At 33.3% G+C, this 21,124-nt stretch overlaps 1 protein-coding gene across 1 annotated transcript in view; it reads right to left on the bottom strand.

Annotated features, from left to right (window-relative positions):
• Nucleotides 1-1,581: 1,581 nt before the first annotated feature.
• The window catches only part of LOC131853570 (pyruvate carboxylase, mitochondrial), a 33,569-nt gene continuing 14,026 nt past the window's right edge, over nt 1,582-21,124 (bottom strand). The window contains exons 3-25 of the mRNA XM_059204535.1: nt 18,109-18,257; nt 17,512-17,652; nt 16,559-16,674; nt 15,942-16,036; nt 15,320-15,488; nt 14,578-14,684; nt 14,088-14,212; nt 13,489-13,698; nt 12,850-12,940; nt 12,030-12,165; nt 11,325-11,507; nt 9,380-9,430; nt 8,186-8,435; nt 7,665-7,812; nt 6,803-7,062; nt 6,222-6,436; nt 5,378-5,588; nt 4,673-4,879; nt 4,116-4,224; nt 3,472-3,597; nt 2,513-2,674; nt 2,133-2,208; nt 1,582-1,872 (exon numbers count right to left, since the gene is read on the bottom strand). Coding sequence (XP_059060518.1) covers nt 1,700-1,872; nt 2,133-2,208; nt 2,513-2,674; nt 3,472-3,597; nt 4,116-4,224; nt 4,673-4,879; nt 5,378-5,588; nt 6,222-6,436; nt 6,803-7,062; nt 7,665-7,812; nt 8,186-8,435; nt 9,380-9,430; nt 11,325-11,507; nt 12,030-12,165; nt 12,850-12,940; nt 13,489-13,698; nt 14,088-14,212; nt 14,578-14,684; nt 15,320-15,488; nt 15,942-16,036; nt 16,559-16,674; nt 17,512-17,652; nt 18,109-18,257 — 3,510 coding nt within the window. The 3' untranslated portion in view covers nt 1,582-1,699. The remainder of the gene's footprint in view (nt 1,873-2,132; nt 2,209-2,512; nt 2,675-3,471; nt 3,598-4,115; nt 4,225-4,672; nt 4,880-5,377; nt 5,589-6,221; nt 6,437-6,802; nt 7,063-7,664; nt 7,813-8,185; nt 8,436-9,379; nt 9,431-11,324; nt 11,508-12,029; nt 12,166-12,849; nt 12,941-13,488; nt 13,699-14,087; nt 14,213-14,577; nt 14,685-15,319; nt 15,489-15,941; nt 16,037-16,558; nt 16,675-17,511; nt 17,653-18,108; nt 18,258-21,124) is intronic.

Here is a 21,124-nt window from a genome sequence, read left to right as displayed (position 1 = left end):
ACAATTTATAACTTGTCGAAAAGGAATTTTTTGCCCATTACCATCGCGTGAATTCAGTATTATTTTGCGGAAAATTCACAATTCAACTCACTGACAGGAATCGTTTGTTTTTAATTCATACTTTTATTTACTTATAATCACTTGAAAATGAAGTTTCAAAGTAACATAACAATCTCTTGCCTTTAAAAGCAAAATTGTACGTAATGCGCTATAAAGGTGGACTTAGATTAAATGACTACAGTACTAACTTACAATTGAATCAATTTAGTCATGTGCATGTGGTTTTGTCCCCGGGCTAAAAACATTGTGCGAAGTGTGTATTTTCACGACTATTACATGTCAAGATTTTATCCCGTTTTTCATATTCCCTGTACCGTCTTTTACCACGATGACAATAAAACAAAAATCAGAGAAGTAAAACATTGTCGCTCACATTGTCGCCCGATTAGTCTAATTCCACCTTTAGAAATAACTATGTATGTTTTTTTTGCTTCTTAAATTTGTAGCTTAGATTGTAGTATAACAACAAAAACAATTCTTACGACAGCGACGATTCTATCAATTTTGGCAGGCTCTCAATTAAGTGAACAAATTTTTAATATAAAAATTACGTAAGTACCTACTATCCAGTTTGTCACATTTTGTACTGAGATGCAGTAAAGTCGCTTGTCTACACTATTGTATAGTGATATTAATATCACAGGTTGTTTTTAAACAAATATAAATTGTATACATATATATTACCTATAATTTATGCGATCACACACCAATCATACCTTCGACATTCCACAAGTTAATTGTAAAAATAAAGAAGTCGGTTATCTTCAGCCTTAGGAGAGATAATTGTCTACTCTCGCTTCTCTATTTCTACTTTTTGGAAAAACAATCATAAAAGGAAAGAAAAAAGTAGAAACTTGATAGTCACTTTCATATGACGAGGCGTCTCTCACCGTATTAAGTGTTTTATACTATTATATAGTGTAACGATGCAGTCGCTGCATTAGATGTTTCACATCAAAAATGTCTTTATACATTAATGAAATCTTTATTTTACATGTGTATAATAATTTCACATTTTTCTATAATAAAAAATTTTATTTGCTTATCGCCAAAACAATAAATGTATTAAATGTCTTTTTGAGAAATATTAATGGTGTTATAATATTATAGGAAAATTATTGTATTTTTTCTGTGGTAATTAATATATATTTCATACTATTGACATATAATTCGGCTTTGATTCGTCTATATATTATAATCTATATTTAGATCAATAATATATACTAATATTGTCTTTTTTCCCTCTATAATCATCGATGTACAAAAAACTAAAGATTTACATTACTGTTTCCACACGTTACTCATCAATTAAAGTTAAGAAAACAGTAATAAACAGGGTCACTGGTAAAGGGTGTACCAAACCAGAAGCCAGACAGAATACTCATAAAATTGAACTATTTTCACCAAGAAAATTGTAGAAAAATTTGCAATTTTACGATTACCATTACTGGCTTTCTGAGCTAACGTCGAATTGCTTGTTTGTTTTAAAGAAATCTTTTCGAAAAAATAAAGTCTGAAACTAACAATTTCGTTTCATGATGCTAGTTTTAAGTCATACATCTTGAGTTTTTTGTACATCCCATAATACGCTATCATCCATTACTTTCACACGTCAGAAAACACTAAACAAATAGTATATTTACTCTAAAGTACAGATCAAGTCATCTCCCTCCAGTTTTTGTCCATTGGTAATGTTGACGGACTTGACGGTGCCAGCTTTGGGCGCTTGGACTATCATCTCCATCTTCATGGCTGATAGAACGGCGATAGGTTGACCTTTGTCTACTTTGTCTCCTTCTTTAACCTTAATTGCTGTAAAGATAAAACATTTTGTTTGTTTATTTATGTTTTATTGACCAATAAAATATGTACCATATTATAAAAGGCAAAATAAATGCTATAGATATTCTCCACCAGTCAACTTTTGGAAGTGCAGAGATACTCAATTGTGGCGTAACATTGAATATATAGTGTTCTATAAATATAATAAACTTTGTAAGCTATGTTCCCGTTTATAGAAGGATGATTACCACAATGTTGTTTAAAAATACTAAAATAAATAGGTAACTTACTGAGTACTGTTCCAGGCATAGGAGCTCCTACTTGATTCTTGTCGCCTTTTACTGCTTTGGGATGAATCTTCATTTCCTGTAAAGATAACAACGACGGTCAATCCCTAGATGCATAATATATATAGGATGTATACTTCTATAACTGAATGTATATATTAATATTTTTGTCCATCCACATGTTTTGTTTCTTTTTGTAAAATTATACATATTCTTCTCGTACAGCGTACATGGTGTCACCAATAATCACATCCGAATGCAAGGCAATATATGTTTTTTTATATTATAATTATTACAATATGTTATATTCCTGCACCAAATAATAAGTATTTTTCATACGACATTAACACTTATAATATTTAACATTTGGTAAAGTATAGTACCTTGCTTGCGTTCTCATCCCTGATGAATACCGATCGCAGCTGTCCGTTAAGTTCGAAGAAAACTTCTCTCTCTCCGGCCGCCGTCATTTCTTCCGACACTGCGAGCGTCTTGATATCTAGCGTTTTGCCTCGCTCGATTTTCACTTCTATTGTTTCGCCGACCTAAATATATATACTTATGAGTTGTTAAAGGTTTACATAGACACCTCATAGGACTTGTAGTTTTAAGTCCGGCAAAATTAAATAAATACCGTCACAGAATATACAGTCAAATCAAATCAAAATATCTTTATTCATGTAAGTCTATTACAGACTCTTATGACATGTCAAATCTATCGTCAGTTCGGAGTGATTTCGAGATGAGAACTGACAAGAAACATAGCTCGTATTCTTTTTAAATATTGTTTACAATAATGCAAATTCATCATTCATACAGTATACATAAACTTCGATTTAAAAAGAATGCAATGTTTAAAATTGGTTTATAAAGTGTCTAATGATTTTCCCCCTTATTTATAAAAATAAGTCAAATAGATTTATTGCACATTCTAGATTTTAAACTGTTTTGTTTGTTTCTTTCTTCTTAATTTGAAATAAACAAAATATGTACTCTTGATTGCTTTAGTGATTTAGCGGTTTAGTACACCGTTTCATTTCCGATGGTCGCGGATTCGACTCCTCGCGTGGGACAGACATTTTTATTCATGAGTATAATTGTTTGTATCGGTCTGGGTGTTTTATATGTATATTAAGCATGTATTAAAAACTAAGTACTTACATCACTTGTCTAAATACTCATAATACAAGATCTGCTTACCTTGGCACTAGATGACTTGTGTGAATTGTCCAGTGTTATTATATTATACTCTAATTGCAAAAACAAGTTTGTTTTGCTATATTTTTTAATAATAAGTGACCTTAGCATTTTTTTAGAATGCAAGATAATGACAAAAAGTTACCGTGGGTCCAACAAGGAAGGTCTTGGTGTCTAGCAAGTTGACGGGCCCGTATTTGTCCTTGATGCGAAGATAGTCGTTCGCCACCTGAGGGTACATCGCTGCCGACATCACGTCCACGTCTGTAATCTGCAACGTCAAGCACTTCCTTAAAACATGCACACTTATATTATTAAGTTGAAAGACTATATTCTTTTGTTTGTAACTGATAAACTTAAAAAATATAATTATAGATTTTAAAAAGCTACGTTATTAGATAGTAAAATAGCCCAACTTATTAAAAAAATAATGCACCCTTTTACCTCAATTTATTGTAATTGTAGTGTAATTTTAATTATACTTTAATAAAGAGCGCGTAATACCACGAATATATAATAAAGTAATTGTAAATATAAAAAGAATAAATAAAAAAGGGCACGGACCAGTTTGTAGTTATAAACATAATGATAAAAAAAAATACTGGTACCTAACAAGAGTGCAAGTTGGGAGTGATATTTTTTTCTCGAAGTAAAGCAAAAGTCTGATAAAACTCAAAGTCGAAACTGGTTAAGTAAACCTGACTATACACAACAATAACAAATTAAGCCTGTTCAATGATAAAACTCTTTAAAAAAACAAAACAGTCCTAGTTTTCATCATTAACTTACACTTGGGTATGTTTCGGAGATGTCCTTTTTCAATTTGTCAAAGTCCAATGGAGGTAACTCTTGACCTGGCCGACCTTCTATTCTAGGCATGTCTTTCAACACCTTTGACCTGAACAAAAACAGTGGTTGGAAGACTTAATAAAATTTAACTTTAACGTACTCAATAACAAATTTAAAAATATTCGTATAAATGTATATAATAATAATAATAATAATAATAATAATAATAATAATAATAATAATAATAATGACCAAATACAATTCACACAGCCTAATCTAGTCTCAAGTAACTTAAAACACATTTTTTTGGAATTACCATACATATATAATATGCATAGAAAACTAGATATTTATTCTCATAAATACAAATGTTTGCATCGTGCGAGGAATTGAACCCTAAGCCATTGGAAAGACAGCGTTGAGTTAAACTGCTAGATCATCTAGGTCGTCAATTACTTGAATTTTTCAACATTTTCTCCTTCTGCTTATAGATCTATCATTCGTTACTTTATTTCTTCTCTCTATACTATCATAGCAGAAAAAATATATATTCTTACCTAAGGGGTTCAGGGAAACCACCGGGTGGTATGCCAATAGCGCCTTGGAGGTACTCCACAACGGACTTGGGGAACGAGAGTTCTTCTGCTTTCGCTTCTATATCGGCGGCGGTGAGTTTGTTCTGTACCATGAACTGAGCGAAGTCGCCCACCACTTTCGACGAGGGCGTCACTTTGATTATATCGCCGAGGAGCAAGTTCGCTTCCCTGTTCATCATTTTATTTTATAAAATGTTTATCTGTCTTTTAGGACAAGATATACTTATAAAACACAACAATTTAATATATAATTATACATTAAATTTTATCTGAGCATTTGTGAATGCTAATCTCAGAAACGGCTAAATAATTTGAATACGGCTTTTACAGATATACTATACCAAGTTTTTGTTTCAATCGGTTTATTAACAAAATAGTTATTTTTTGTTAAACACAATACCAAACTTGCAAATTTCTCAAGAATATTTGGAAATTACTTTTCTTTTTTAAATTGTTGTTCAAAAAGATATTGCAGAGAAATTACAAGGTCTTTAAAAACCTTAGTTCTTAGGAATGGCAACGCATGAGGGGAAGTTAACGCGACATTTGATGTCTGTTGTGCTGTTCCTGTATATAGACGACATTACCACTTTCCATCAGGTGAGTCAGTGTATTTGCTATTGCAGTTAAAAAATAAGGAATATATCTATACGGAAAACAACTCACCTATATGCTTTCTTGACCTCCTCAAATTGACTTCCCAATCCTAAGGAGAACGCCTGGAACTGCAAATTGGTGTACTGTCCGCCGGGAATTTCGTTGATGTACACATCTGCATTGCCTGATTTCATTGTCGCCGTACATTCGAACGGTCCGTATAATGTACGGGCTTGTTCCCAGTACGCTGAATATTCGGACACAGTCTGTAGAGGTATTCCTGGAAGAATATACGAAAATATTACCAATTGAATATTGACTAGATCAAAATGTTTCCATGGTTGTTTTTACATAATAGATAGTAAATAAACAATATGTTATGTATTGTTAAGCTATATTGTATAAACTTACAGAATTGACCTATGTGTAAATGTAATTGACACAATGCATTTGCTTCTAAAAGAGCTAGAGGCTGGGCTGGCTAGTGAGGCCGGACATGGAGTGGATGATGCGCGGTGTAGAGTACAGACAGAGGGGAGTACGAGCGGTACCTGTGTCGAGCGGCGTGGCCTGCAGCGAGGCGACGAGCGCCCCGAGGCTGGGCTGGCTGGTGAGGCCGGACATGGAGCGGTACCTGTGTCGAGCGGCGTGGCCTGCAGCGAGGCGACGAGCGCCCCGAGGCTGGGCTGGCTGGTGAGGCCGGACATGGAGCGGTACCTGTGTCGAGCGGCGTGGCCTGCAGCGAGGCACCCCGAGGCTGGGCTGGCTGGTGAGGCCGGACGAGCGCCCCGAGGCTGGGCTGGCTGGTGAGGCCGGACATGGAGCGGTACCTGTGTCGAGCGGCGTGGCCTGCAGCGAGGCGACGAGCGCCCCGAGGCTGGGCTGGCTGGTGAGGCCGGACATGGAGCGGTACCTGTGTCGAGCGGCGTGGCCTGCAGCGAGGCGACGAGCGCCCCGAGGCTGGGCTGGCTGGTGAGGCCGGACATGGAGTCGACGGCGGCGTCCACGACGTCCGCGCCGGCCTCCGCGCAAGCGAGCATGGCGGCCACGCCCGCGCCTGACGTGTCGTGCGTGTGCACGTGGATCGGCGTCGACGGATGCTTGTCGCGGATCGCGGAGATCAGCAGCCTGCGACACGCACACCGCTTTATGTAGTTTTATTATATCGCTAGTAGCTGCCTTTACGAGTAGGTTCTTTCACAAGGCAGGAAATTCTTTTGAAACGGCACTATCCATGACTTACTCAGGTTATGAGGATGAATTCTCTGTCGAGGGAGAAGCTTTCTCATCCACAGGGACAGACAACAGAATTCTTCCTTAGAATAAAATGATTATGAACCACTAAATCAAACTATCTCAATATTTATACGATAAATTTTGTTTAGTTTCGTTCGTTAATCCTAAAAAGGTAACGTTAAACAGAATTTTTTTTTAATCACATATGACACTTTCGCGTTTATAATATTAGCATAGTTATATTATATTGATACTTACTTTGCAGCTTGTGGTTTTAGTAATCCAGCCATATCTTTGATGCAAAGAACATGAGTGCCTCCTTTAATCAGTTCATCAGCGAGATTTAAGTAATATTTGAGATCATATTTGGTTTTCTTAGGGTCTGAGACATCCCCGGTGTAAGATATTGCCGCTTCGACAACACCCCCAGCTTTGCCTGCCGCATCCATACCGAGCATTAAATTAGGTAGGTAGTTTAGGGAATCAAACACGCGGAATATATCCATGCCCTCTTTAACCTGAAAATATGAATTCAATATTAGTGCATTAATTAATTGTACATGCTTAAAACTTTGGTTAACTACAAATGTTATACCATATTTTTCATTCGGAGTAATAACTACAAATGTACAATATAAAATCTTTTACCATTTTGCATATTTCATAATAAACCGCATTAATTAGAAATTAACAAGGTTCGTTAGTAAATTCCATTTTAAAACAAATTCAGAACATCAGTAACATCAAATATGAAAATTTATTTAATGCCAGAGAGAAACACTTTAATGTAGTAGAAGACAAGCAACTAGGGAACAAAATATATAATACGAACATATAAAATGTACGATTGTTTATACTTTATTTTAGTCAATTAATAATATTTCGTTTAAGTATTTCTAATTTCTATTATACTATTCTATTTATTTTATATCTGACTTATGTAAATCTTAAGTATATATATAATTCCAAAATATTATTCTTGGGACAGAAACGAGTTTGTGAAATTTTAGATGCTTGAATTTTATTATGAACGTGTAGAAAATATACGCATCATTTATGTTGTTCTCTCTGCTTAATTATTAATATTCCCGACGTGAGGATATATAGCAGACAAACTTACAGCCATTTCGCAAAACTTGTAGACAACATTGTCAGGGTAGTTGGTGTATCCTACAGCGTTTGCGCCGCGGAGCAACATCTGGAACGGGATGTTGGGAATCAGCCGCCGCATCTCGCGAAGACGTTCCCATGGACACTCGTGAAGGAACCTGTGGATATTAGTTTAATCACGTGACGCAATCAGTGAATTCATTTAACTCGACGTTGTTTTGCCATATAAGTTAATATTGCTATTAAAAAATAGTGGTTGAAGGTAGAAGGGTGATAATTAAGGGTTATATGTATTTTCTAATGCTGATCATAAAAAAATGACTAAAATATAAAAAGTAATTTAGGGGTGGACTAGCCTCAACACTTAAGAGGTATGAAAAACAGTTTAACATCCTATTCTCAGCCTTACTGAATTATATAAACAAAGAAGATCATATGAACACACAGAAACACTGTGACTTGATCATTTTATATATTAGCTTTAGATTTGTTTTATACAACGTATCAAGCATATAAAAAGTATTAACATACCTAAGGGCGACATCGAAAGTGGCTCCACCCCAGTTTTCAAGTGAGTACAAATTACTGAAGTTATGCGCCACATAAGGGGAAACTGCGAGCAGGTCATGTGTTCGTACTCTAGTCGCGAGCAGCGACTGATGGGCATCCCTGAAGGTTGTGTCCATGAGGAGTAGGCCTTTATTTTGCCTCACTGCTTTAGCAAAGGCTTCAGGGCCGCCTTCTTGAAGGATCTGCTTGTAACCTCTAGGAGGTTCGATGGCTGGACGACAAAGGCTTAGAATTATTTTTAATGCTCTACTCTTTTATTTATCAGTGTATTGTTATGTTTTATGACAGTGTCAGTGTTCTAGCTCAGGGGTGAGCAATCTTATTTCTTCGACGTGGCAATTTTTAAATTTTTTGGCGGGCCGCACATAAAGTAATACGTTTTAATACCTTTATTTATAATAAACATTAGAATAAAAAATACATGAAATTAAAAGAAGGTAAAGATTTGCTATACAAAAGATTGAAAAAACAATCACAGTCACAAAAAAGTAATATTTCGATTTAGCATGATATTATAGCAGATTTACACTCTCGATGGTCCCTGTTTCAATTCTTCACCCGATACATTTGTGTACATGAGTATAATTGTTTGAATTAGTCTGGGTGTTTTCTATTATTGTGTATGTACTTACAAAAATATATATTGATATATTTATATTAATTGTTTAGTACCCATAGTTATGAGTACCTTGTCTCAAACTAAGCAGAGCTTGTACTACATAGTTGGAGACAAGATGAGCGCCATCTTGAATTGTCCTGAGTCATTATTATTTATAAAAAATATTGTAAAAACAATATCTTAATAGATATTTTTACCGAATTCAGTAATAAACTTTGACTGTGTTTTCGTGTGTTTATGTGGCATCCTAGATAAATGTTAAGAATAATATTTTTTTAATTAAATTTTATTAGAGTTTATTTTTCAGATTAATATTAATTAAATAAAATGAAAGTCGCGGATCGGATGTTACTTTATAGGAAAAGTTACCGTTGAAATTAATTTTATACCATTTATCTTGGATATTGAAACAAGAAATATGTTATAGCAAAAATATCTATATAGATATTATATACCATATACTCAAAAAACATTAAAATTAAACCGTCATACAACAGCTAAAAGCATGACGTGACATAAAATAAAACAAATCTTACCTGTATTCTCGCCCGTTAATTCCTGTCTTTTTAATGCCTCTGGGGAAAGGTCTGAAAAATATGTTCACTAAAATAATGGTGGTGCGCGGAAATTTCTACAGTGTGCATACAAATTAAATGGACATGAACCCAGCGCTACACCGTATTAAAGAATGCATGTATACCTGTCATTAAAGAATAGTTCAGACTGATTTAGTAATTTAGTCAAGTGGAATTAAAAAAAACCTCGACTAAATATTACTAAAACTTTGCTGTTCAGAGACATTTAGCTGTAAATACAATGAGGCTAAATTACATTTGCAGTCCCAACTAGCCTTAAGATCTAGTTTTATTTAGTAATAATACTGCAGATACATAAAATTAGTGCTAATGTAGCATGAAGTATAATTAATACGAATATATGTACTACATGATTATTGCCACAAAATTTTAATAGTTGAAGCATGAAATTTTAGTACAACAACATAATAAAACACTTTCTATAGCCAATTTTGCGGTCAGTAGTACACTAGCTGACATTACTCAAAAATAAAAAAATAAATTCGAAGCATTAAATAAAAAATGACACACCACTAATTAAAAATTAATTAACTGTAAAACACAGTTCCTATAAGATTTCACATACCATAGCCATAGCGGCCTGTAAAAGAAATATAGAGGTTTTTAAGGTCACAGTTAATTTGTCTAGCATCCAGGGTAAACTATTTTGGGGTACGCCTGATGGTGAGTAATTACTGCCGCCCATAAACACCAACAACCCCAGGAGAATTGCAGGTGAGTTGTGAAACAAAATTTCACACTTCATCACAACCATATGTTTTAATAAATTTTTAATTTAAGCTACGATTTGAAGTATGACCACATGAAAATAAACTGCATTTTACTACCTTAATACATACTAATTATAGACAACACTTCTTTTTTATTCTTTAAAATTTATGGAATTTTATACTAAATTTACATGCCAGTCTCATTGTACCCTAAAACTAATAACTATATCACTTCACCAGTAAGCAAATTGCCTTTACAGCACTAAAGACAGTCATTTGTTGTAAGTATATTAAAGAAAAATCAGTTTCTATCTGGCTGCTATCCAACAGTATTACTTGTTCAATCAAATCTAAATATCTTTATTCGTGTAGGTCTATTACAGACTCTTATATGACAAAAACTACCATTTTGAGAGATAGTCCAATATATTGAACAATTTTGTAATAAACATTAATATATAGGTAAAATACACCTGTTTTAAATTTGACACGGTCATTATTTATACATACAATTAGGAAAAATGCCGGGATCTTACCACATTTTATTTATTTTTATTCAGTTCCCGATATTTCGGCAGTGTTGACTCTGTGCCTACTCTTGTAATATTACTGTCAACCCTTGAGCCCCCTTCCATTAGTTCTCTCCGCTAACATAGATGTAATTTCAGTGTAAAATAGCCCGCATTACGACTCCGCATTGAGTACTTGCGTTTCTATTAAAACTTTGTAGCATACTATCCAATTAAATTACTAATGTACAATAAATAGTACAATTATTAAACCTGTATACTCACTACTCACTACCTACATAATACAATAAACTATCAATTAAGTAGCGACACCTCATCGCATCATATATACCTCTCCAGTGGTGAGGATAACCATCGCGCTATAACTCAATAAAAATAAATAAAAACGTGGTGAGATTCCGTGATTTTTCCTAATTGTATGTATAAACTTACACCTGTATCTACACTAATAGATCAAACTATGAACATTTTAATGGAAAGTTTGACCGCAAATGATATTTTTACTTGTGGGACTAAATCTATTGAAACGGACAATATGAACACTAAATTCTAATACTTTTGAGTCATGCCCCGTTAATATGAATGTTAACCTCATAAATGAATCTCCCTTTTACGGCGTTTCATTAATTTCGTTCGTTCACTCACCTAGGGGCACTGGTGGGATGTAGGGCTTGACGTCGGATGGTGGTATCTTGGTGGCGAGTGGTGTGGCGGGACCGTTCACCAGCACCTGACCGAGATAGTTGAGAATCTTCTGTGCTCTGTTCTGTGACGCTTTGAACATGAACAGCTGAGGGTGCTCGTCGATGAAGTAAGTATCCACTGCGCCTGTTGTAAATAATATAATTAGTTTCACATATTTGGGAACAAAATTATATCTTTACAAATATATAAAATTGAAGTGTCTGTTTGAAATTTCTAATTACCAGTTTTCACTAAATGCTTATGACAGTATATTCACAGGACATTCATTCACAGGTAGCTAATTTTAGAGTAACTTATGCTACTTTTATCCAGAAGTATTGCTTATTTTAATATAAAATAAAGTTATTTTTCCTCGCAGACGTAGTCGCGGGTAACAGCTAATGATTTAATTAATATAAAAGATAGGATGAACGCATTTTTTTAAAATGACTTTATAAAAATACGGTGTAATACATAGTTACTTCTACTTTATATATCTTGTATGTTCAGAAAAACTAAAACGTCGACTCTTATTAAGAATCAACTATATTTAAAACGAAGAAGAGAAAAATGGAATCCAATTGCCAGGAAGTTATGGTTGGACGGTGCCAGGACTGTTTAGATAGTTACAAGCGCATAAGTAACAAAAGAATCAATTTAACTTACCATTAAGGAACTTTTGATTTTCTAACACATTGAGCAAAAATGGTATGTTGGTCTTCACGCCTCGAATACGGAACTCGCGCAGAGCTCTGTTCATTTTGGCTGCAGACGCTGGGAGATCTTGAGCGTGAGAAATTACCTAAAAACAATATATTTTCTGCCCGTAAGAGATTGCATTAAGCGATAAGGCCGCCTTTTGTTTAGGATATATTTCTATGCACAATAAATTACATATTTACTTGTGCAATTAAAATAAATGCAATATAGACAAATATATGTTTATTTGATAGACTTATATTGTTTTTACATGTTATTTTTTTTTTTTTATTTATTTATAACTCTTTATTGCACCTTAAAAACAATCCAAAGAAAAAACAATATTCATAATATGTATGTTAGTATAGAAAATAAATATATTTCAATTATATTTTATCCTAACAGCTACCTTTTCCGGTTTCTTAATTAATTTACAAAAAACAAATTACACATCTAAACCTTCCTCTGAAATTAAAACAGCATGAAAATCCATTCAGTAATTTATGAGATTGTCGCGAATACACAAGCAGATGCCGCGTGGGACTTTGTTTTATAATAGGTGGAGACTTAAGTCCGATATGTTGTATTATATCCTTTATTTTCATATTATGTTATATACTAAAATTTATGATATATAAAATAATCATCTATCTATCTCGCTCGCACATAGACGCGATACGACAAGTAGGAAAAAGACGTCCAGATGTTGTTGGAGTTTAGTATGGGTTTAAATATAACGGTAAAAATAGGGGTTTCAGGCTTATATGTACATATGCTTTTGACTTACTTTGACTAGTAGAGAGTCGTAGTAGGGTGATATAACAGCGCCGGCATATGTTGACGCAGAATCAAGTCGGATGCCCATACCCTCGCCAGATCTATAGCGAGATGTTTAAATGCAAGGATAATGAGTGTGAGTGGAAAAGTAAATATATTCATAAAGAGCAGTTTTTCTTCATTTCTAAAAGACATTTCTGAAAACTGCGCTTAGAATTAATATTTTTATATTCATTATGTATATGACTGTACATACTTTCTTTGATTATTGCATTAAAGTCAAGTATTAACTGACTATGCAATATTTTTTAGTTTAGTGTAATTTTTACATATGGTTTGGTTAGTATCAAAAGAAAAAAGTCGACGTAACTTGTTTTGACCTAACTTCCCATACACCAAAAAAGCAGAACATTATTAAAAATCATGTCATTAAAGACTTTCTGATATGTATAGCGTATATATATTAAGCCATTTATTTATTCCCTGCTTTTAAGGCTATCAAGAGAATTCCTTTTTATTTGCAAACAATAAATATTTTTTATACATTTTATTATAGTGTGAAACCACACCGCTAGATGGCGTTGTAATGAGAAAAATAAGAGTGTTAAGTTAGTCAAGTTCAAGTTAAAACATCTTCTGGTATACTAACCGGAATACTTCAATCCTGCCAGTGCTGGGCTGGAAGTTATTAGCTGGGTCCTCAGTAGTAACTCGGCACTGTATGGCGTACCCTTCTGTCCTGATCTTTTCCTGTGTGAGACCCAATTCAGGCAGGGTCATACCCTCGGCCACCCTGATTTGTGACTGTACTAGATCAATGCCTGTCACTTCTTCTGTTATTGTGTGCTCCACTTGTAACCTGTGTATTTGTGTTTTTTTAATCGACCTGTACTAGTTTTTACCGCGACTTCGGCCATATTTTAACTGATCGAGATAAAAGTACTTTGTCCTTAATTATGCAGAATATCTTCGCTAAATTCCATGTTAATTATAATTATTGTAATAATTAGTTAATGTATTAAGAAAATAAAGGCTAAATATATTAAACAATTAAAAAAATACCAACAAAACCAAAGGCAAATTTATTTATATAGGAAATGTTTCGGTTTATACTCGACAACTTTTCTACAATATTAGATAATGCTGTTAATTCAGAATGTAGCCTAATTTTGAAAATGTTTTCTATTCACTATTTCTTTCAAATTATCACTGAATTTAAATCACTTTTAAGTGACATTTTATACGTACCTAGCATTGACTTCAATGAAGTAGAAATTGCCTTTATCGTCTAGTAGGAACTCAACTGTGCCAGCATTCTCGTATCCCACGTATTTGGCAAGATGTACTGCGCAGTCTACCATTTTTTGACGAACCTTCAAGGAAATTAATATGTCAATAAGAATAGTACGAAATGTACATGGTATTATTAGAGATATCATTTCTTATAATAACACAAATAAATGTTTTACAACTTGGATAAATTTAATTTTATTATTGCATCAACAATTTCTTTTATTTTTATTATTTTATGATCTATTTATAATTTTCTAGCTTTACTAAAGATTGTAACGTCGTCATACAAAATAAACAATAACGTTATTAATTACTGAAATATATCTTGACAGACAGAACAACGACTAAACGGACGAAAACTTAGCAACAGAATAGTTCGACCATAAAAAAATGTCAAATAACTTTTAAATAAGGGACGTATAATAACAAATATAGACGAAGTTACCTCAGGATCGAGGCGAGGTGCGGGTGCGATCTCAACTACTTTCTGATGACGCCTCTGTACAGAGCAGTCTCTCTCGTATAGATGCACCACATTACCGGCCTTGTCACCTGTATAACGCAAGTGAAATATTATAACATTCGAATAAAACTAATACAAAAATATACATCGAAGTTTGTAAGTTAGACAATTATTTTAATTGTCTTCATAATATTTGAATTTAATTGTATTACATAAATCTATACAAATAAATAAAATTGAAATTAATTTATAATTTAATTTTCACTAAATTCATATCAAAGTATATGAGGTATTTAATTAAGAAAATAAATTTAAAGTCTGTCTGTTCTTGTTTATCTCTGAAACAGTTGGTGTTCTTCTAAGCTGGGGTGGAAAGCCAGTGTCGTATCATTTTTGTTTCAAAGTACTCTAATGCTGTTGGCTGTAGCTGGAATTTGCTAAACAGGGCGATAAGAAGAAGAAGACAAGGGCGAGTGCAGATGGTGCTCCAAACCCACGCAATGACTTATAGTGCGTCTGAAGGACAACTCCCGCCTGACTTTAGTCTGAGGGCACCGTTAAAGGTTCGAACTTTGGCTCAAGTCGTCATAATTTCAATTCCCATTGAATTGGACGGGAGATAGATTGGAACGTGTATAGTTCAGTTTAGAATATATATAATAGTCTCAATTTTTAGAACATAGTTCAATTTGCCGTATTTCTTATTACCATTGCTTTAACTAACCTAATAATTGGACTTCAATGTGTCTCGGCCTTTCAATGAACCTCTCGATGAACATGGAACCGTTGCCGAAAGCACCCAAAGCTTCTGAGGACGCTCTTTCGAATGATGACGCCACGTCGCTCATCTCTCGGACCACACGCATACCTCGACCACCGCCGCCGTACGCAGCCTGGTTGGGAAAAAGTGTTCATGTATCAATACAAATTTTTGAACCCGCGACCATCGCAAGTAAGGCGGTGTGCTAAACCGCTAAACCGACGATGCCGTCGGCCTAGCGGGATATTAATTTCTTTGAATCCGCTATCATTAACATGTGGGAGACCACAAATATTCAGCGAGAAAACCTAACTATCCAAAACCACAGTAATTTAAAACGCATTAACATATCATTAATAAGGTATAGGGTTCTTTTTGCGTTTTATATTTTTATTTTATTTTAGACGATTAGCTTTAAAGCTTACTACGAAATTTCTAAAATTTACTTACTAAATAATTAAATTTACTGACTAGTGTTTTCACAGTATTGAAAACACTAGTCAGTCTAAAATAATAAAAAAACTCACTCTAGTCAATTTTATCTTCAAGATTAAAAAACATACTAGTGGATAATAAAATTAATTACCTTGAATATAACAGGAAGTCCATGTTTCTTACAGAATTCCATAGCTTCTTCCTTTGTAGTTATCGGACCGTCAGTGCCAGGAACTATGGGTACCTCTGCAATATTACAAAAATTATATTAGAAGTAATTCGATTTTTCCGCTAGTTAATATAATTATTAATTGTTTATGCTTGGAGATCTGTCTGATCTGCTTGTGATCTGTGTGCTTGGAGATCTGAAGCGTGATGCTGTATACTTTTTTTATTATTTTTGACCTATATTCTTGATGTTCTTATATAATTTCAATGGAAAACAGATTCACCAGGTTAATCTTTGAATACGATCAAATAGTAATTTAATTATAACATCTTAGATCATATGTATCTTAGAAAAATAAATAGAAATTAAAAAAGGTAAATAAACTATGTACTCGTGTGAAATGAATATTTGTTAATTCTACAAAAAAAGTAACCCGATTAAATTACATTTAATCGAATTGAAATCTATAATGATCCCGTGAGTTCTTCAATTTGAATTTTAGTGAAAGCGTGTGAAGTATGTACGGCATCCGTTCTCCTCCCCCGGGGCGGGTGGATCTCTACGATGGATTTCCCCATATAAAAAAAAGGAATACATACTGGCATCGATAGCGGCTTTCCTAGCAGCGACTTTGTCACCCATCTGCTGTACAACCTTCGGGGAGGGACCTATGAATCGCATGCCTGCATCCACGATGGCTTGGGCGAAGTCGGACCTGATGAAGAATTGTGGAGTTATTTCTTAATTCTATATTGAACATCAAATTCATTTTTCTAAGGAAATGTAAACGTGCAAATAAATTCAAGCTATTTTTTTTCTTTGTGAGAAAGTGACGAAGAAGTTTTTACTTTTTAAGAATAAGGTTATGTTTACAGTTTTTTATGTGTGAGTAATGGATATAAAATCACGATGTTATAGCGCGCGGAATATTACTTGTTGGCAAGAGCATCTAAATAGTCGTATCACGATGCTATCTGTCAATGGAATCGGAAGCTCGTTCTTTATCATAAATAATCACTTACACGCTAAATACTCTTCAAACTAATATAACTGCTAAATGTTAAATAAAAATATAAATAGCTTTTTTTCAAATAAAGTTAAAGTTCAAACTCCTTTAATAACTTTGAATTTCTTATAAGGAATATTTATGTCATTGTATTGTTCCAAGTCTAAATGAAATATTTTATATATTGTACAATAGGTTTCCAAACAGAAAAGTTTAAACACCAAGCCTGGATAATTACGTCACATGGAAGGAATGATTGATCAACATAGAGTATCTATAATATTTATATACAGAACTATAAAATAGCTATAAAATTATTAAAATAGAAACTATTCAACAGACCTAAAAATTCTTTACAGTTATATAATGTATTTAAAGATCACATAATATTATGAAAATATTGGACTCTTTTCAAAATTTATCTGGGGTAAGAAACAGTGTATATAAACAAATATTTTATTAACGAAACATATTGTACGAGTATATTGTTGCACAACCAACACCGTAGAAACGACATAAAAAAAGAAAATAAAAAAATACACTAACCTTTCTGATAATAATCCATAACCAGGATGTACTGCGTCCACATCATTTTCCTTGGCCACTCGAATGATCTCCGGGATGCTGAGATAGGCTTCGACTGGCGGCAGACCTTTTCCAACTATATAAGCCTCGTCGGCTTTTTGTCTGCAAATATTTAATAAATATTTTACTACTTTGTATTATATTAGTACTTGACGGATATAAACATTATTATTAATATCATAAGCCTTAGCTGGATTTTATATTATTGTGTGTTGTGTGTAAGACAATATATTTTTGTTAAGAATGTATAAATAATAATTTTATTTGTATTATATTCATAGTACTTTTATCAATAATTCTCTGTGATACATTTGTTGATAGAAGAACAAAATACCAATTTTCAATTTACATTACTTTAATTAAATTGAGTAATATATTCTAAATTTATAAACGTTTGTTGCTCAATTCATTTGAAACGACTGATCTGATTTATATTATTATATTTTATATACAAATGTACATTATTTATCATTTTTCTAATGTCATACTGTACCGTAAAAGTGGATTACAATGCGAAAAACATAAATGTCACAGGAGATAAAATTACAAACAAATTACCTGTGCATCTGTAATTTGTCCTGTTCGCTGTATATGGCGACGGACCGGATGCCCAGTTCTGTGCATGCTCGGAACACTCTGATTGCGATTTCTCCACGATTTGCCACCAGAACACTTCTGATGGGTTTGTATTCCACGGGTTTCGTGTCCTGTAAACATTTTTTTTTATTACATAATGGATTTCTTGTGTTTTATTATTGTATTTTGTTAAATTCCTTTACCATTAGTATGTGTGAGACCACAAGTATTCAGTGCGAAAACCTGACTACCACAAAAAAACTTTAACATAATTGCGACGTTATTAACTTCTAAATCACATTATCAGGCAATTTACGGAGGTCGGATATAGCTGAAAAAGCCTACTGCTGTCGGTCCGGGACCAGAATGTTACACAACCTACAACCCCAAACTTACAATAATATAAATGCACAAAATAACATGGAATTCAATAAAATATATTTTATTTTATAGCCATGATTATGGGAAATGATACGGATATATCATTGGAAATGTAAAAGTATATAAGTAAACCAAGGAGAGTTGGTATAGTATAGCCCCCTAATTCTGTCAGTAAACAGCTAGCGATGCAAGCTAAGATCCAATGTATAAGGAGAGATGGGATGATGTCCACAAGGTTCGCAACACTTGATATAGGCCACAAGCTTCAGTAGGGCCTGCGAAGTAGCTCATGTATAAGTGAACTATCTCATCAAGTGGGTAGTCAGCTTGATTTTTTATACCAATTTCATAAAAAAAAGTAAATACTAGATGACCCGAAAAAGTTATCTTCATAAACGCGCAGTAAAATATATTGAGGGGTCACTAATCGAGAAAAACATTACAGATCGGCGTTCGACCTACATATAAATACTGCGATTTCATGTACGGGGTTGCCATTTGACATAGTTTCTTTTCAGTCTCCTGAATCACTTTTCAGTTTCCTGAATTGTGAGGTCAGTTAATGCCAATTTTAGCATTTTTTTTTACAATCCAACGACTTGTCATATAGGTCGCTTCGTCCGCAGATCTTATTGCGGTTAATGTGGTTTTTATCGTTAATTGTGTTGCCAATTACAATAGTAACGATACTAAACTAACGACATATTCGTGATAACTGATTCTTGATTGACACAGTCACGTAAGTAACGTTAACCTCGGATATTATCGTTATCATTGTATGTGGGAATTGATGATTATACAAAGCCCTACTGTCAAATGAAGCGTAATAGAGAAATATATTTAACTTCTATTTTTAAAAAGTGTTTTTATCATCTTATTATTTTTATGTTGTTAGCAATAAGATGTAATTTTTAAGGAAATTTAATAAGTGTAGTAGTGTAGTGTGTCTTTACGTGATATTGTTCTCTATGTACTTTAGACTAACATAATATCTAGTGTATTATTATAAGATTTATTAGGAATTAAGTCGTGTATATTTGTATGGATGGCTGTTCTTAAATTAAATTATTAATAGTCTAAGTAATTACAAATAAATATGGCGAATAGCCATGTAACTCAGTTACAATAGTTACTTGTTTTAAAAAAGTTGTGAAATTCGTCATTGATATTGGCAATTGGTTCGTAACATATCTAATTGATAATACTTTTATTACTATTTATCTGTTTTTTAAAAAAACAAGAAATAATGCGAGTAAATCCCAGCATGCCGTTTTAGTCGTATTACAGTTTGACTTGAAAAAAATATAGATAATTTTGTTTAATGAATAACAATAATGATAGATTCTATTTTAAATGTCTATATATTTATACCACATTCCACATTCACGATAATAAGTGGCGTATAATTTAGTTAATTTTTTGTCTGTAAATAAAAATTATGTATTTATTATCTTTAAACTAAACACGATAATGTCAGAGCTATAGTATGAGAGATATAATGACCTAACATGGGTAGAAACACAAAACAATGTATACATAGACATATTGATAACTTATCATTGTCGTTTATAAATAGGTAGCAGCTATAAACTTTTTTAAATATATTGTAGCTTTTTTTTAATTCTTATTATCTCGTATATTTTTTTTATTTCGTGCACTTGGCCTACGTTATCAAATCGTTAACTAATGGTCCGCTCCAGTTTTTCCCGTGTATAACTTTGTGGATTTTGTACATATTACTATAATATAATTAATAAGTCATACTAAAAAACAAAATACAATATCTTACCAACAAATAAAAAATCAAAATATCTTTATTTATATAGGTCTATTACAGACTTTCATGATATGTCAACTCTACCATCAGTTCGGGGTGCTTTCGTGCTGAGAACTTACATGAAACTCAGCTCGTATACTTCTTAAAAAACTGCTTGGAAATAGGTCAGACAAAGTTACCCAGCCGACTTTCTACAAAGTCTACCTATATGTATGTTAATGATAATTATGTTATTAATAATAATATTAACATAGTCAGAAATAAGAGGCTACATGGATACTTTTGTTCAGTTTTGTAACTACAGAACCTGCATTAACAAATATATAATTACACCTAGATATCCTAATCTCCAAAATTGTACAAAACTCAAATATATGATTATAGTTTGTTTGTCAATTTTATCACATGTACTTGACAAATTGTGATACGATTAGACATGTTGTTATGTCCACCATTGCGATATGCGATAGATGTGGAGATTGTATCGCTCGTATTCACTGTAGGCACTTGTTCCGCAAATATTTAACGAGGTCTTTAACATTTTTATCGTAAAACGTGTTTCGGTTTCATCGCTGTTATAGGTCACTGGCAGTTGTTATATTTTGTCATCTGTTGTAAAACGACGCAATTGGCAAATTGCAAACTTAACTAGCAATCAGCTCCGGCTTTCGGAAATAATTTATAATGAATATTTTTTTGCTTCGTTTTACAATGATTTATTTATTTATTATTCTCCTCCTAAACATAGATACAAGCAATAAATACATGTAGTATTTTTGATCGTACAATGCATAAATTTAATATATGCATATGAAGAAGAAATTTACAAACTGCTAGTTA

This window comes from Achroia grisella, unplaced genomic scaffold (assembly GCF_030625045.1).
Source record: "Achroia grisella isolate CSIRO2021 unplaced genomic scaffold, CSIRO_AGI_Agris_v1 utg1062, whole genome shotgun sequence".
In the NCBI taxonomy this organism is placed as follows: domain Eukaryota; kingdom Metazoa; phylum Arthropoda; class Insecta; order Lepidoptera; family Pyralidae; genus Achroia; species Achroia grisella.
Note: the sequence above shows the minus strand (reverse complement) of the source record. Positions and strands in the feature narration are given on the sequence as shown.